The 18,309-nt window shown below is 36.1% G+C and overlaps 2 protein-coding genes across 3 annotated transcripts in view; one reads left to right on the plus strand and one right to left on the minus strand.

Annotated features, from left to right (window-relative positions):
* RPS27A (ribosomal protein S27a) overlaps window positions 1–18,309 on the plus strand; it is a 488,879-nt gene that overhangs the window by 443,173 nt on the left and 27,397 nt on the right. The window lies entirely within an intron of this gene.
* Window positions 8,837–18,309, minus strand: part of CLHC1 (clathrin heavy chain linker domain containing 1) — a 34,569-nt gene continuing 25,096 nt past the window's right edge. For both annotated transcript variants that reach the window (XM_012777825.3, XM_012777828.2), the window contains 3 exons: window positions 15,547–15,749; window positions 11,240–11,419; window positions 8,837–9,169 (listed from right to left, as the gene is read on the minus strand). In XM_012777825.3, coding sequence (XP_012633279.1) covers window positions 8,973–9,169; window positions 11,240–11,419; window positions 15,547–15,749 — 580 coding nt within the window. In that variant the 3' untranslated portion in view covers window positions 8,837–8,972. The remainder of the gene's footprint in view (window positions 9,170–11,239; window positions 11,420–15,546; window positions 15,750–18,309) is intronic.

The raw sequence follows: 18,309 nt of genomic DNA on the forward strand, positions 1-18,309 counted from the left end.
GTACAAGTTTTATACTTCATTTGGGTCATAACCGAAGATTTTCTTTGCTATGAAGAGTTACTTACTTTGGGCACTCTTGAGAACAGAACATAGGGTATGGATATCTTCAACAACTTTCAAGATAAACGTGAAGTTGCACTGAATTTGGAAATTTAGTGAGTGTATGTACAGACACTGCACCTTCCATGACAGGAAAACATGAAAGGTTTATAGCACAGGTTAAAAAAAAGTATTAACAGATCCAGATTCTCTACTTTCTTTTCATTGTACTTTTCTTTCATCTACTTTTCTTTCATCTACTTTTCTTTCATCAGCAAAATCTCAGTGCTAAAGTTACTATTTTAAGTGACACTTTGCAACAAGTTATAATACTATTAACCATATACTCTTGCAAATGCCACATGGCATCATCAGTTTTGTAACATTCTAAAGTTGAACAATGAGGTATTCGGTGTGGATTTGCCTTATCATTTGAAAGTGCATTGGCTATCCCAGGGACAGATGTTAGCCACTATTTTATCTCTGTGTGAACAGATAATTAAATTTTATGTAGAATGGAATAAGCAATATGAATTATTGAAAGAAGATTTCTATAGGAATGCAAGATTTCTGCATGATATCATGTCAAATCAACTTGAATATTTCTTTGCAAGGTAAAACTTAGTCTATATATGATATGTGGCAAAAAGTCCAAGCATTGCAAAAAAAGCTATCTTTTTTCAAAACACTTCTTCAAAAGGAAATTTTGGATGAACATTTTCCCCAGTTAGCAAAGGTCACTGATGAGCAGGATGATATAAGAGAATCATTTGAAGAATACATAGCTATTATAGACCTATTTATTGGAGAATACAATGAAAGGTTCACTGACTTTGAGAATCATGACATCACACTCAAATTAGCATTTCAGCTTCATCTAGTTGATATCACCAAGGAATCTAAAGAACTACATGGAATTGATTGAGCTCTCAGTAGATGACATTTTAAAGTCATTGTTTAATGGTAAGAAAGATCCAGCTGAAATATGGAAAAATGCAGAATACCCATGCCTTTGGCAACATGCCCAAAAAATACTTTATTGCTTTTCAACCACTTATTGATGCAAATCTACATTCTTCTACCTAACCCAAGTCAAGACACCCTTAAGGTCACAAATGACTAATACCCATGTAGAGGATCAACTGAAATTGCAGATCTCCATGCTTCAACCAAATATTCAAGAGCTTTCCAACAAAAAGTAGACCTAAAAAAGTCATTAAAATTAATAGTTTTCATTTTTTGAAATTATTAAATACATAAATTTTATAAAATATTATACATTTTTAAGTATATCTAATTGAAGTTTCTTGAATGCAGCCTCATTTGATTATAGCAAAATTAATGTGGCTTTCCAACATGAAAAGGTTCCTCACCTCTGCTTTTGTGCTTTTCGTCCCAAATTGAATGACCCCATTCCTCCAACTTTTCCTTCTCTGTCTTTATTATCATGCTCAAAATCATAATAGTTTTATCAATGTGAAGCCTCAAAACTAGCTCCAATGCTCTAATTAGCATTTATGGAGAGATAAATATTTGCAGTACCTGTTCTTACCTTGGAAATAGGAGAATATCTTATATTAGGCAAACCTAACATTTACCAGGCAAATAAATTAGGAGTTGGTGGTTCATTTCACAGAGCATTCCCAGGAAGATTTCTTTAAAATGACAATTTCAATGCTATTATAATTTGATTTATAAAATTTCATTTATAAAACATTCATTTTATGAGCAATTTTTCATGAATTATTACACAAATCACAAAATATGAGTAGCTATAATCTTACTGATACCTAATTTATATGTCACTTGGGATTAAGACCTGTGCCTTTTTCTGGTATTTGCTACTGGTGATATGACTTCCTCAAGATCTCTTGTTCCTTACAGAAATGGTAAGCATGGAGATCATCTTTGGGATTAGAAAATACCATCATGTTCATTTGAGACCTGGAAAAGCACACTCAAGATACAGAAGAAATTGGAGACTGTTCATACCCACGAATAACATAAAGGAGTTTCCCCCATCTCTGTGGGGGGATGAACCTGGGCAAAGGAACAGAAGGAATAGTCTGGGCACTCAGCCCTCACTCCCTGCACCCATAGGAAAACAGAGAGAGCCACTTTCTCTGATGTCCAGGTAGGTAATCTTGTCTTTGGATTTGTTTGTTTGTTTTTTGAGACAGAGTCTTACTCTGTTGCCTGGGCTAGAGTGCTGTGGCGTCAGCCTAGCTCATAGCAACCTCAAACTCCTGGGCTGAAGCGATCCTTCTGTCTCAGCCTCCCAAGTAGTTGGGACTACAGGCATGCACCACCATGCCCGGTTCATTTTTTCTGTATATTTTTAGTTGGCCAATTAATTTCTTTCTATTTCTAGTAGAGACGGGGGTCTTGCTCTTGCTCAGGCTGGTTTTGAACTCCTGACCTTAAGCAATCCACCTGCCTCGGCCTCCCAGAGTGCTAGGATTACAGGCATGAGCCACCGTGCCCGGCCTGGATTCTTAAAATGCAGGTTCACTTTACTGCAATCTTGAGTCTCTCTGCCAATATTTTTCCCGCTATTGATCTTAGTATCAGTATAACCCCATTTCTGAATGTGTGCAGTAACTGATCAATGTAAATGCTCACCCCAGGGAAGTTGGGAAAAATAGCATGCAGACATTTCAAGCTGACTTTATAAAGGCCTGCAATTCAAAACCCATGATCATTAATCCATAAATGCCTAGCTCTTTAAGCAATTTGGCAAAAATCTTTGATAATTCAGTCCTATTGGTTGCTTCCAAAATGTACATCCTTACACTGATTCTGTGCTTTCAAAATGTATGAGGAGTGTAAGGTGAGAAAAGAGTTCCAGGAGAAAATGCATGGGGATTTGTTGTAGGCACCCTAATTTGTACAACCAAAAAGTTGGAGGGTGACACGTACTTCATGTTAAGCACAAACCCTAGAGCAAGTTAAAGCTTGCTCTAGGCCAGGCATGGTGGCTCACGCCTGTAATCCTACCATGCTGAGAGGCTGAGGCAGGAGGATTGTTTCAGGTCAGTAGTTCAACACCAGCCTGAGCAAAAGCGAGACCTGTCTCTACTAAAAATAGAAAAAATTAGCCAGAAATGGTGGCACATGCCTGTAGTCCCTGCTACTTGGGAGGCAGGTGCAGGAGGATCCCTTGAGCCAGAAGTTTGAAGTTGCTGTGAGCTAGACTGATGCCATGGCACTCTAGCCTGGGAGACAGAGCAAGACTCTGTCTCAAAAAAAAGCTTGCTCTATTTATAATAGTATTTTTATGATCTGACCTAAGAAAATAAGATAACAGAATAAACTCACACAACTGTTCCTTGAGTGAAAAAGGCGGATCCTTCTCACGGCCTTACATGTGAATTTACATGGGAACTTGAAAGTACAGTTTATACTCAATGGAGGACTAAAAACACTTGGTGGTGATTATTGCTGCAGAGAGTCTGATAATGGCTACCATAGCCACAATGGAATTTCCATTAAAGAGCTAACTGAATTCATGTAGGTAAATCTTCAAAATGTATCTTAGTAACCTCTATAATACTGCTTCTTAACCATTCTTATGGCAATACAGTTGGGGAAGGATACTCATAGATTAACTCTTTTTTTTTTTTTTTTTAAGACAGAGTCTTACTTTGTTGCCCAGGCTAGAGTGAGTGCCATGGCATCAGCCAAGCTCACAGCAACCTCAAACTCCTGGGCTCAAGCAATCCTGCTGCCTTAACCTCCTGAGTAGCTGGGACTACAGGCATGCGCCGTCATGCCTGGCTAATTTTTTCTATATATATTAGTTGGCCAATTAATTTCTTTCTATTTATGGCTCAGGCTGGTTTTGAACTCCTGACCTTGAGCAATCCACCGCCTTAGACTACCAGAGTGCTAGGATTATAGGCGTAAACCACCGCGCCCGGCCTAGATTAACTCTTTAGAATGGGAAGAAAAGGTGTCAAAGTTATCTCTTCTTCTTTCTACAAACAAGTTACATCTGTGCTACCTTCCATGTTCCTCTGCATTAGAAATCAAAAAGGCCTCTGTACTAGGTTGGTAATATATGTAAGAGCTCTACCTTTTATCCTGTCTTCTACTACCAGTACATCAGTAAACTGGGTACTCTGCAGCAGCTTTTTTTTCTTTATTGTCGGGGGCAGGGGGAATATAACAGTGGTGAAAAGCGTATAGCAGCTTTTAAAAAATTTTTGAAAATATTAATGGGGTACAAATGTTTTTGTTACATCGATGCATTATATAATGCTAGAGTCAGGGCTTTTAGTGTGCCTGTCACCAGAGTAGTGTTCATTGTACCCAATAGGTAAGTTTTTATCCCTCTCCCCTGTCCCATCTTCCCCCCTTCTTGGTTTCCAATGTCCTTTACATCTCTTTGTGCCCACATGTACCTACAGTTTAGTTCCCACTTCTTAGTGAGAACATGTGGTATTTGTTTTCCATTCCTGAGATACTTCACTTAGGATAGTGGACTCTAGTTCCATCCAAGTACAGCAGCTTTTTCTGAATGAGAAAGCATGGTAGTTCTTTACTTTCTTTATCCATTCAAAATGTTTCATTTAAAGTTGACGGCAATAAGAAATTAAATCTGGCCTCCTGAGTTTAGGACAGAGGTTTCAAATTGGTGGCCTGTAGGTCAAGTTCTGTCTGTAGATGTGTTTTATTTGGCCCATACAGCACTCTGAATCATGATTACTTACATCAAATCTACATTTCCAGCTTCCAAGAGGGAAATACCAAGTCCATAATCCTGCATGATAAAAACTGCCTGGAATTTACCACAATTGTCCCTTACAAAAAGCCCCAGATCCCTTATCCCTGTGATACATTTCACTCATTTACAGTATTACCAGACCTCCTTGGGTACCTGAGAGTGAACTTTTCTTTGGAGTCTAAGAAAAGAACATCAAGGAGAGATTGACACAGATCCCCAAGGTAGGGAGGATACCTATAGATAATTGACAATAAGAAATAAAGAAAACATCTACATAAATAATAATACCTTTGTTATGTATCTAATATATTTTTTACCCAAGAACACAACAAATTATAACTACTAGCAAATTGACAGCTTAATATGTTCAGTAGTGCTATGCTGTTTTTTCTGAGAAGGAATGGAAGAAATTTATGACCTTTCTATGAAATGGACAAAGTTCAAAATTCAAAAATATAACCAAGGTCTCTACTTTGATTTTTAACTTAACCTATGCTTTAGCAATCCTACAGAATTTCAGGTACCTAAAAAGTAACGATTTTTCATCTTTTAAAGTTAAAAAAGTGATTGATTTAATGCTCATTTCTTAGTCCAGGATTTAAGAAAAGTCTTAAATGTTAAGCAATTTTTTCATTGGATTAAATGTCTGTTTCAGAAAATCTCTAAGTGTTTCCAAGTGAAACAATTAATGGAAATTCATTTTGATAAATGCTTGACTATAATAATTTAAACAAAAATGTAACTAGTACAATTAAATCTTTGAGACCCTGGAAGAAACATTTCCCTTTCTTCCACTGGTATGGTAGAAAAAACACCTAATTGAAGTCAGAGAACCTTAGTTCATCATGGCCCTTGCTATGTGACTGCAACATGAAAGGCAAGAGAAAAAAAGAGGGAAGGAAAGACATATTTTAGAGAAGACCAAATAGAACACATAAACATTGATTAGATCTTGACTAAAACAATTCAAATGTAAATGGCATTTTTAAGCAACTGGTGAAATTTGAATATGGACTGTATATTAGATAATACTAAGGAATTGTTGTTAGTATAATTTCAAAAGACATGCTATGTCTTTCCATTGAAGTTATAATCTTGATAGTAGAAACTATGTACAAAATAGGTATTCCTATTTTGTACATATGTACTGAGATGCTGATGTTATATCTTCATATAACATCAAATTTAAGCAGAAGGTCAAGAAGCATTGGGAAATAATGCTTGTACCTTTTCAAAATTACTGAATTTCAGAGCTGAAAATGACAAGAGGCATTATCTAATCAAAATAAATTTATCTTAAGCATGAGGAAAAGAACACAAAGCTAGACAGTGGCGAGCTGGTCTACAGTGCAGGCTTCTGTGTTATGAGGCCCATGTTATACCTCTTTCAGTATAGCTTACACAGAGGTTCTTAGAGCGTCTAAGCACTATGTAGTTCACAATTCAATTCTTTCTCTTTCCCCATTAGCCTTTATATTCTTGCTCTTCCTTCCAACTCCATTTTCTATCCCTAGGCATTTTAATTTATATTCACTTGACAACTTTTGCTTTCCTTGGGAAAATTGTCAAAGGCAATGCTAACTCAGAAGGAATAATAATGAGCAGAAGAAAAACATTTTTAAACTAAGGCAAAATTAACAGAAGAACAACAGCTGCTGTTTCAAGTTTTCTCCAAATTTATATACCTACTGTATTTCCCTGAAATAAGACCTACCCATAAAATAAGCCCTAGCAGGATTTCTAAGCATTTGCGCAATATAAGCCCTACCCCGAAAATAAGACCTAGTGATGGGCGTGGCTACACAGCGTATGGGCACAACTCATGCGTTTTCGCTGAGCGGTAAAGAAGACGAGCAGCCCTTCTCATCTGCCCTATGAGAGCTCTATTGCTCAACATGAGAGATTGGGGCCAATGGTTCTAAAGGAAATAGAATCACAAGAAATTCAGGATGGAATTCAGGGTTTGGAGAGTTATGATGATGTTCCAGAAGAAGACAACTTAACTATATTTGAATAAATGTAGATTGTTGTACTGCACTTAAAAAAAAAAAAATAACACATCCCTGAAAATAAGCCTTAGGGTGTCTTCTTGAGGAAAAATAAATATAAGGCCCTGTCTTAATTTTGGGGAAACACAGTACTTCATCCCCCTGGCTTTCTTGGACACATTTTGTCCAAAGCTCTGTCAATGGACACATAATAGCTCTCCAACAATCATCAATCAGGTCTCAATCGGGTCTCAAAGGAAAAAAAAACGGTTTTAAGTTATTGGTATATAAAGATTCAGGCCCAGCGAGGTGGCTCACGCCTGTAATCCTAGCACTCTGGGAGGCCGAGGCAGGCGGATCGCTCAAGGTCAGGAGTTCTAAACCAGCCTGAGCAAGAGTGAGACCCCATCTCTACTAAAAATAGCAAGAAATTAACTGGCCAACTAAAATATATAGAAAAAAAATTAGCCGGGCATGGTGGCACATGCCTGTAGTCCCAGCTACTTACTTGGGAGGCTGAGGCAGAAGGATTGCTTGAGCCCAGGAGTTTGAGGTTGCTGTGAGCTAGGCTGATGCCACAGCACTCTAGCCTGGGCAACAGAGTGAGATTCTGTCTCAAAAAAAATAAAAAATAAAATAAAAATATAGAAAATAAAGATTCAATGCTGTTAAAATATCCTCTCTTTTTCCATTCCTTTTTTTCTATCCTTCATCTGTTCTTTTCAACAGCTAATGTAAAGGCCAGAAGTCAAAATCTTATTAGTTATTATCAACTTTTTAATAATACATTGCCTTTAAAACTACACACATGTATTATGTTAGTAAAAATATTATGTTTTAGAAAACTAAATTTTAATTTTCTAGTACTGTGTTTAGCACTATATGGAAAAATTTAAAACTCAGCCAGAACACTTCTGGATTTATAAGGTAAGCCAGGCAACTCTGATACAGATAGCTTAATATAGGCAACAAGCTTTACCAATATGTCAAATGTTCCAAAGAAGGATAAATATATAAATACAAATGGATAGAAATGTGGGATTTAGTAAGTATAAACTAAGTAGAGGAATATGTGTTTCTGGGGCCTATTACATAAAAATAACAGTTATCTTTTGCTAAGTTTCTCTACTATGTTATACATTATACATACCTTATCACTAATCCTCAAAACAAACCTAGGGGAGGTATTGCTGCCCATATTTTACAAATGAGTAAGAGGTAGGACCAGAATTTTAATATGCAGCTGTCTGACTCCAAGTTCATATTCTTTTCACTATAAAATTTTAAAAATCACATTCAATTTAAATTTAGGAGGGGAAAAGTAATGATCTTTCTTCTTCTTCTATCTAATAAGCAGCTCTTCTTTTCCATGTTTCACGGTCAAGGCTGACATTCAGCTGGTACACTGGTGAGGCATAAGGGCTGAAAGCTGTTTTGATTAGTTGGGTATCTGTTCTGCTTGATTGGTGCCCATGCCATACTGATCATTAAATATTTTGAATATTATACCTGTCCATGGCACAGAACTCTGAGTTTTCAATCAAATACTTATCCAGATACTTGAAATCATCCAAAACCACTTCTTATGATACATTTCTTATGCCTACAGGTAACCCAGGTCTACTTCTATGCAAAATTTGCCTGTTCTTCTTTCTAAGTAAGAACATGCCAATATTCCCAACTTTTATAATAGAACCCTAATCTTTGCTATATTTACATATATCAAAGCAACAGGCACATCTTTAAATTCCTTTAAATTAGTACAAAATTACTATACTCTAGGTTTTTGTCGGAGTCTGACCTTGAAATGACATCCTGCTTTTCTTGTCAAGTCAGGCTTGTAGCATTTGATGTTTGGGAAGACAGTCTAACAAACAGGACACTACCCACACCTTCCTCAGTTCTTGTTATGAAATTAAATCACCAAGAAATATATTTGGACATCAGCTTATACCCTTAGATAAAAATGCCTACACTGTTTGGCAAAAAGTTATAATCTTGGATTTTATCAAGATTCAATATAAGAAATGACCAAATGGGGAAAAGGAAGCAATGGTATAAATATTTCAAGGACAAATCTAAATGTCATCATAACAAAATAAGTGTGATTTATTTGTGAGAGCTTCATATTGTAGATTTGTTAGTTATGCCAAACCAGTTTGCCCAACCAACATACATAAAATGTTGTACAAGCTCCCTCAGCTGGTTAAGATATAGAACTACCAAAAAACATGCTCCATTAAGTTGATTGTATCATCTTCTTCAGAAATTTCTATAACTCCAGCCTGAGATCGAAGAATGGACATAATGTCGTTAGAGAGTTTGTCAAAGCCATTCTGTAAACATATATCTGCTATTTCTTGCCACTTTTCTAGGGAGCAAAATGGATCATTTAGCACAAGATGTTTTACTGCATCTAAGGGGAAAAAATACAATATTATTGTATGGTACTTATTTGATAATCCACACTTAGTGATTCTTCAAAAATAGAAAAGGATACAATTTCAATTAATTTACTGTTAAACTCTACCTGATTCCCATAAGTTTAATGATATAACATGTGGAGTGCTCAGTCTAGCTCCTGGTTGGTACTCAAGTGTTAGTTCCTTCTCCTCCTTTATCATTAACTTCATGTCTCAATAGAACCCTCTCCCAGTTCTCATATTCTGCACTTATTCCACACTCCTCCACTCATCTCCTTCTTGTTAAGGTAGCAGATGTTGAAGGCTACAAGGCTAGGAGCTCAGAAAATGAAGAATGTGGGCTCATCCTTATTCACAGAGTCTATAAGGCATCACTAAACTGAGGCATCAAATAACTGAGGATCTATAGGTCAAGTTTTCATGATCCCTCAAAAGCTTTTATAAATGCTTAGTAGTGCTAACCCAAGGGATTAGGAAAATCTTTGACAAATCCTTCATCCTATCTCTAGATGGAGACCTCATAATGACAGGGCTTCTGTGATAATTTTTCTAAAAGAAATAAAATCATTTTGTCTATTACATAAATCTAATAATGTTTACTTTTTTTTTTTTTTTTTTTTATTGAGACAGAGTCTCGCTTTGTTGCCCAGGCTAGAGTGAGTGCCGTGGCGTCAGCCTAGCTCACAGCAACCTCAAACTCCTGGGCTCGAGTGATCCTTCTGCCTCAGCCTCCCGGGTAGCTGGGACTACAGGCATGCGCCACCATGCCCGGCTAATTTTTTATATATATATCAGTTGGCCAATTAATTTCTTTCTATTTATAGTAGAGACGGGGTCTCGCTCTTGTTCAGGCTGGTTTTGAACTCCTGACCTTGAGCAATCCGCCCGCCTCGGCCTCCCAAGAGCTAGGATTACAGGCGTGAGCCACAGCGCCCGGCCATAATGTTTACTTTTGAAAATCATTATAGTGATTCCTTTTGGGATCTATGAATTTATACAACTCATTTCTTATCTATCACCTGTATTACTTATAGTACTTCATGGAAGAAGATCTCTTTTTAGCCTACTGTCATTAGTATTATTTTATTTCACTATAATTATTATTTTCCTATAAAATATTTATGTTGAGGCCGGGCGTGGTGGCTCACACCTGTAATCCTAGCACTTTGGGAGGCCGAGGCAGGCGAATTGCTCAAGGTCAAGAGTTCGAAACCAGCCTGAGCGAGACCCCGTCTATACCAAAAATAGAAAGAAATTAATTGACCAACTAAAACTATATATATACAAAAAATTAGCCGGGCATGGTGGCACATGCCTGTAGTCCCAGCTACTCGGGAGGCTGAGGCAGGAGGATCGCTTGAGCCCAGGAGATTGAGTTGCTGTGAGCTAGGCTGACGCCATGGCACTCACTCTAGCCTGGGCAACAAAGTGAGACTCTGTCTCAAAAAAAAAAAAAAATAATATTTATGTTGATATCTGTAATGATAATTTTAAAATATAAAATATCTTCCCAAATATGTTTTCAGGTAATTTACCATTCTTTCCTTGACCTCAGACAATAATTTAAAATCAAGTTGCCTGCTCAAGTTCCTATATTAAATTAATCAAAAGAAAAAAAAAGTGAGATTTAATTAATTATTCTCAATTCTACTCTAGTTAGGTTCAGAGTGAATATCATATGTAAATATGCATATATTTGGTTTAGGAATTAAAATATATAAAGTTTACATCTAAATAACATTTAAAATACATATTAAAAGATTGCTAAATATAAATATATGTCAATATATATAAAGTTTTTAGAATAGTGTTGGCTGTTATAATTATTATGACATTCTCTTTAGGCTTCACAAAGACTCTCTCTTCATTCTAACTCCCTCAAGAAATATGTATGATTGCCAACAGACTACTATTGACATGGTAATATTTACATTTATAAACTCCTAATTAACTCCTGCTAAGAAGGAACTCTAAGGGAAATTTGATATAATTCATACATAATCATCTTGAAACTTTCTCTAAATAATCCACTACTATTTCTTCCACAATAACATTTTACTTACCTTTCCCATCTTTATCTACTTCTTCAAGTAGCTTAATGCCAACTTTTTTCATATCTACAGAAAACAGATGAAGTATGGCCAGACTAACAGATAAAGATGGTGGTTTCCCACTCCATTCTTTAGTCAGACATTGAATTAATTCAGTTTGGGGACACAATGTTATCAGTTGCATCAGATCATCTGAAAGCAAAAATGAAAAACTGTATCTCAACCTCCTAATATGATAAATCAACTTGAAATTGAGACTAGCTAATGTCTATACCTGCCAATAAACACTTTTTCCATTCCTCCTAAAGCCCTCAATGGCCCATTCCAAACCAAACTCAAGAGTACTATCTCCAGTAAAAAAAAATCATCACACTCAGCATAGCAAAAGACAAATGAAAACAACCTATAACAAAGTGTGTCAAAATTTTTTCAAATAACTATAATGAAGAGAAGTGTGGCATAATAAAAAGAATATAGATTGGCAATTAGGAAATCTGAATTCTAATTCACTTAATCTTTTGGAACTCAGTTTTCACATCTGAAAAGTACTAGAATTGGAGATAATTTCTAAGGTTCCATCTAATACTGCATTACGTTTGGCTATGTCTTGTGGCTCATATTTGGACCAAATTCTAGTGAGTAATGTCTTTCATTCTGTTCCTTGTAGAGAAAAAGGAGTTTAATAATTTTTTTCCTAAAAATATCAAGTATTTAGAAATTCAACAATGAAAATTTTAAGAAGTCATTAGCTATTTTTAGTATCTTAACATTGAACCATATGTAGTTGCCTACATTTGACACCCGAAAGAGCAATTTTACCTACAGTTTAATCTATTAGTTAACCATTAAGGTAATTTAAAGCTACAGTTATGATTTATATTCTTAAATTTTTTAGAGACAGATTCTATGTATGATGCCCAGGCTGGAGTGCAGTAGATATTCACAGGACCAATCATAATGTACCATGGCCTTGAATTTCTCCCCTCAAGTGATCCTCCTGCCTCAGCTTCCCCAGTAGCTGGGACTACCAGCATGTGCCACTGTGACCAGCTAGCTTCCTAAATTTTTTTAAGTAAAAATATTATTCTTGGACTACGATAGAGTTAATTTTCAGAATAATTTCTGAAAACCTTTCAAGAACTACCATAAACATGATTTGAACTCTCAGAGGCAATAAAAGGTAATTGAGTGTTTACTTATTAAATATGTATTGTGCTAGGAACTTATATATATTAATTCACTGCATTTAATATTCAGAGTTAGTGAGATATTATTATTCTCATATTACAAGTGAAGAAACAGGGTTAGAGAAGTTAATTTTCCCTGAATTACATACACGGTATAAAGCAGAACAGTCTATCTAACTCCCAAACCCCATGCCCTTCCCAGTCTACAGTGCTGCTCCTCCAAGATTATATATATATATATGATGTGTGTATGTATTATATGTGTATATATAGTATATATATGATGGTATATATGTTTGCATGTGTATGTACTTAATATATATATGTATATACTCTGGCACACACATACAGAAAGAAAGAGAGAGGAAAATGGTAAGAGAAGAAACAAGGAATAGAGGAATATAATTTTATATTAATGAAGTCATATTAAAAAAGAAACATGCAACAAAATATTTCCCTAGAAAAAAGGTAGATTTTTGATTTGGTTCACACAAACTGGCCTCCACTAAGGTGAAACTCATTTATACACTACCTCCCAACCACCAAGACTAACATTTCATGACTCACCCATCTGTCTCTTTATTTCATTAAATCATGTATTCAAACTCCCTTCTCCATAAATTGATGAATTAACCAATATTAACTCAATTATGTATAAGATATAGTCTCTGATTAATTAGAAAGGACACAAATTCAAATATTACGTGACTCTTCCCCTCTGCTTACCACACTTCAGAATCCATTTTCTTATTCCTTGCCCTGAAGGTTTTTTTTTTTTTTTTTGAGACAGAGTCTCACTTTGTTGTCCAGCTAGAGTGAGTGCCGTGGTGTCAGCCTAGCTCACAGCAACCTCAAACTCCTGGGCTCAAGCAATCCTACTGCCTCAGCCTCCCATGTAGCTGGGACTACAGGCATGTGCCACCATGCCCGGCTAATTTTTTCTATATATATTAGTTGGTCAATTAATTTTCTTTCTATTTATAGTAGAGATGGGGGTCTCGCTCTTGCTCAGGCTGGTTTTGAACTCCTGACCTCGAGCAATCCGCCCGCCTCGGCCTCCCAGAATGTTAGGATTACAGGCGTGAGCCACCGGCGCCTGGCCTCAGCCTTGTTTCTACCTTTTAAATTGAATTTTTCTCAGGTTACTTTCATTTTCACTTTATGACGTTGTGCTAAATAAATTCTGAGGGTAAATATCAAAATGCTAACTACATAGATTACTTATTAAATTATTATAATATAGGCCAGGCACAGTGGCTCACGCTTATAATCCTAGCTTATAATAAAATTATTACAATATATATTTAATTATTTTGAAGTATAAAACACTATGAGAGGAACAGAATAATATGATAGTGAGTCAATCATGGTTCTACACACTTATGTGAGATAAATTTCACAATAAAAAAAGGAAATGTCACATTTCATTCAATAAAAATTCCAGGAGTAAGCTGGATATGTTTGGCACAGGTGCCTGTAATCCTAGCTATTTGGGAGACTGAGATGGGAGGATCACTTGAGCCTAGAGTTTGAGACTATAATGCACAAGGACAGCATCTATGAATAGCCACTGCACTCTAGCTTGGTCAACACAGTGAGACTCCAATTAAAAAAAAAAATTCCAAGGGTAATTAAAACCTATATTCCATGTCTAAACACTAACTAATATCATTCTTTTTTTTTTTTTTTTTTACCAGGCTAGCAATATCATTCTTACATATGGAAAAATAATACATAACACAGAAACTGAATCTGTACACTTAATAAAATATACAAGTCACTCAAATATTGAGTAGTACCTACTATATACCAGATTCTGTTCTGTTGCTGTAAAACCAAAAGCAAATCACTTATCTCTCTGTGCCTTAGCCTCTCTGTAGACACACAGTTTTTTAAATCTATAAAGTAAGGATAATAACAAAACCTACTTCATAGAGTCAACATAAGGATTAAATGATACAGTGCTCGTAAAACGCCTGATACAGTGCATGTAAAAAGCCTAGCTATTAGCTATTACAATAATAGTATCAGGCATGCTGCTATTAATGAAGAAATTAGTAACTCTTAAGCCTACACAGATTCTAAGAAAAAGTCAATGTATTATTTGAAAATTATAAGATTCAATAGCCATAAAAGATCCTTTCTCCTAAAAAAAGTGACCTAAAATTGCTATGTCTGGTTCCTTTTTGCATCTTCTTAGAACTGGGATACATAGCCTACACATCTGGATTGGCAATGGCCTGGGAGATGGGGAGATGTCAGGAATGCCTGTACATGAAGGTTATAGAAGACTAGATTCACAGTAAGAGATCTGCTCTTTCAGTTAGGGTCACTCTAAGGTCCACTACTTCTTTCAGATCACTGCCCAATTGTAACATAGATGTTTCAAAATTTTGAGATGAACATTACTTCACTGATTCTTCATTTCCAATGCTTATGTTATAGTTCAGAACTTTATAGATGACAAGTTCAGTTATTTTTAAAAAATCCTTTATGTTGGGCCGGGTGCGGTGGCTCACGCCTGTAATCCTAGCTCTCTGGGAGGCCGAGGTGGGCGGATCGCTCAAGGTCAGGAGTTCGAAACCAGCCTGAGCAAGAGCGAGACCCCGTCTCTACTATAAATAGAAAGAAATTAATTGGCCAACTAATATATATATACAAAAAATTAGCCGGGCATGGTGGCGAATGCCTGTAGTCCCAGCTACTTGGGAGGCTGAGGCAGGAGGATTGCTTGAGCCAGGAGTTTGAGGTTGCTGTGAGCTAGACTGACGCCACGGCACTCACTCTAGCCTGGGCAATAAAGTGAGACTCTGTCTCAAAAAAAAAAAAAAAAAAAAAAAAAAAAAATCCTTTATGTTGCATGGTCCAGCATATCTGATAAATTTATCTTAAAACTATATATTTCTAGGACTGTCCATTTTACCAAATGCTTATATTTCAAGGAAATACATAATGTATTTGAATGTCTAGCATGAAAGCCAACCAACTCCAGCTTAACTATTTTCATGAAAAATTACAATAGAAATTGGATTTTTATAAAATAAGTTTAAAACATTGCCTGCTATTATGAGTGATCTCAGCATTAAATGACAGAATTTGAATGTATACAAATAAGTAGGCTTTTCTACTTACCAAAAGTAAAGTCCTTGACTTGCTGTATGTATTCCATAGCCCAATGAATCTGATCCTGTTTACACAGGCTAAGAAGAGCTTTATTGTTTAGGCCACATTCACTGTAGATAATGTGAGCTAAAGCCAGGCACTTAGCCCTGTTAAAAGTATCCTGCTCCCCATAATCACAAAGTACATCCCCAGCCTCCTCAGAAAATGTCACCCTAGAGCGAGCAGATCAATAAGGCACTAGTTAGAAAATTCTTGATGAGTGGCTGAAATATTTGAAAATTCAGCCCAGTAGAACTAGATTTTCTATGGTCTGTAAGAGTTGCAAGTAAATAGGCAGTTGATGATGTAGGAGAAATTAAACATATCTGAGATTTAATAACAAGAAAAAAACAATCAGCATGTATTCTTTTGGAGGAAGATCTTTTGGCAAAGCTGAGCTTCAGTTTTTAAAAAATCTACCAACAAGATTAAAACTCTCCCAAAAAGACTGATAGGATTTAAAATTACAAGGTAAACAAAAATCCTTTTATAATTGGGGATCTCAATGTTTTCAGCTGTTATCTAGATTCTAAGCCCTGTAGAATGTAAAAACTTATTAAATGGTGGTTAAATATAGTGACAACAAATTCAGCTCATAATTAGTGACATCTTACAAGATGTCACTTGTACTAAAAGGAAAACAGAGAAAGTGTGACAGCACTGTTATTTTTAAAATTGGTTATAGATTATAAGAAGCAACAGGGGGAAAGTGGACATAATTGTGCCTATTAGGAGAGACTGAAGGAGCAATTCTTTTGAGATGGTTCAACTGAATAGATTTCACTTGTCATCATATTTTAATGTACCACCTTCATACACAATTGAAATCATCCACCTGATGTACTATTACAGTAACTCCACCTGGAAACTATCAGCATAAGCCAAAAGAACACTTCGGTATGATTAAATATGTCACAGCTAATTACTGGTTGTATGAAAATTGTGCTTTAATTATATTTTAAACTGATAGGTACAAAATAACAGCAATCATATAATACTGGTGTCTGTATGCATCTAAAAAAATATTGATAACATTAAAATGAAATCCTGAAACCCCTACAAAACGTCTCTTTACTGAAAATTCAGTAAGTAAAACCTTCTGTGCTTATTGGGGTGGGCAGGAGACAGGTGGGTCTAAAATCAGAAGGCAGCTTGAGTACAAATCAATTATTTAGTTAAGTAATTCCCTGACTTCCACACTTTAATACTAAAACGTAGGTTTTAGTAGCTACAGTCACAACATTTCCTGAGGTTCAACAAGTAATTATGTTTTAGTCTATGCAGTGACTGCAATACCAAAGGAAAATGATAATACATATTTTAGTATTTATTTCTCTTATTGATATTATTAGTTTATTTATTTATTTCTTTTTGAGGATCATCACCATAATGCTGTGCCACCTGAGAGAAGGCTAGGGCTGGGAGATGGGCCAAAGAACCTTCCTCCCCTTTCTCTCCTCCAGTCACCTAATCATACACTCTTTTTGTTTTCCTTAAGTCCCCTTGTTGGCTCTCCCCATCCACACGCCCAACTCCAAGAGGACACTTTCAGTAACTTCTGAAAGTGGATCTGAGAGCAGGCTAGCTCTGGAGCATATGAATAACTAATAAATAAAAGAAAATATGCATTTGAGCTAAGGAGTTTGAGAGCAGCCTGAGCAAGACCCCGTCTCTACCAAAAATAGAAAAACTTAGCCCGGCATGGTGGCACATGCCTGTAGTCCCAGCTACTCAGGAGGCTGAGGCAGGAGGATCACTTGAGCCCACAAGTTTGAGGTTGCTGTGAGCTAGGCTGATGCCATGGCACTCTAGCCGGGGCAACAGAGTGAGACTCTGTCTCAAAAAAAAAAAAAAAAAAAAAAAGAAAGAAAGAAAGAAAAGAAAATATGCTTAACCCCATGGTAAACTAAGGCATATTTGATTACAAATCAGATTTTACATTTTTAATGTTAAAAGAAAGGTAACATACAATCACTACATCCATGCATAGTATTTATTTACTGCTATTTTATAGGGCTGGGTTTGCAAAGTTAACATTTCAGAGGATATTTATACTATTCTAGGTGCAATCTCTGCAATGTAGAGAGGTAATACCAATAAAGCATGGTTTCTTAAATTTTGGCTTTGTGGGCCAAGTGATTAGACTTTTCTAAGGGAAGAATAACTAAGAGAGCCAACGTTAGTCTATAATCCAGGCTGCTTTAGGGCTGGCTCTATGCTGAGCTTTTGGGGAAAGAACTGGAAAACTTTTGAAGATAGCCATGTGGTAGAGGCCAGGTCATCAGAGGCAGAAACCAGGAGACAGAGGCTAAGAATAAAGAATGTGAACCGCCTCAAGTATTCCGAGATATGACCTCAGGATGCTTAAAAGTGGTGGCATTTTCTCAATTTATACAGCCAAAGAACTGCATAAGAATTTAAATTCTTACAACTAACAAGTAGATTGGGTCAAGAATTATCACTATATGTATATAGAAATTAATCCTGTCTGCAGTATTTTTGTACTAGATAACAGGTGTTGATAAAGAACATGCACTTTCTGATGATGTACAGTCCGAACCATTTCCAGTGCCCCCTGACAAGTACTTTTCGTGGAGGGTGTAGACATGTGACCAGGCAGAGAAAGAAGAGGGCAAAGAGAAAAAAATGATATTCATATGAGGAAGATATTTCCTAAAACAAAAGCTGATTAATTGTGATAAGGACCTGAAGTAAATGTTCAAATAATATACA

Source organism: Microcebus murinus, chromosome 3, assembly GCF_040939455.1.
Source record: "Microcebus murinus isolate Inina chromosome 3, M.murinus_Inina_mat1.0, whole genome shotgun sequence".
In the NCBI taxonomy this organism is placed as follows: Eukaryota; Metazoa; Chordata; class Mammalia; order Primates; family Cheirogaleidae; genus Microcebus; species Microcebus murinus.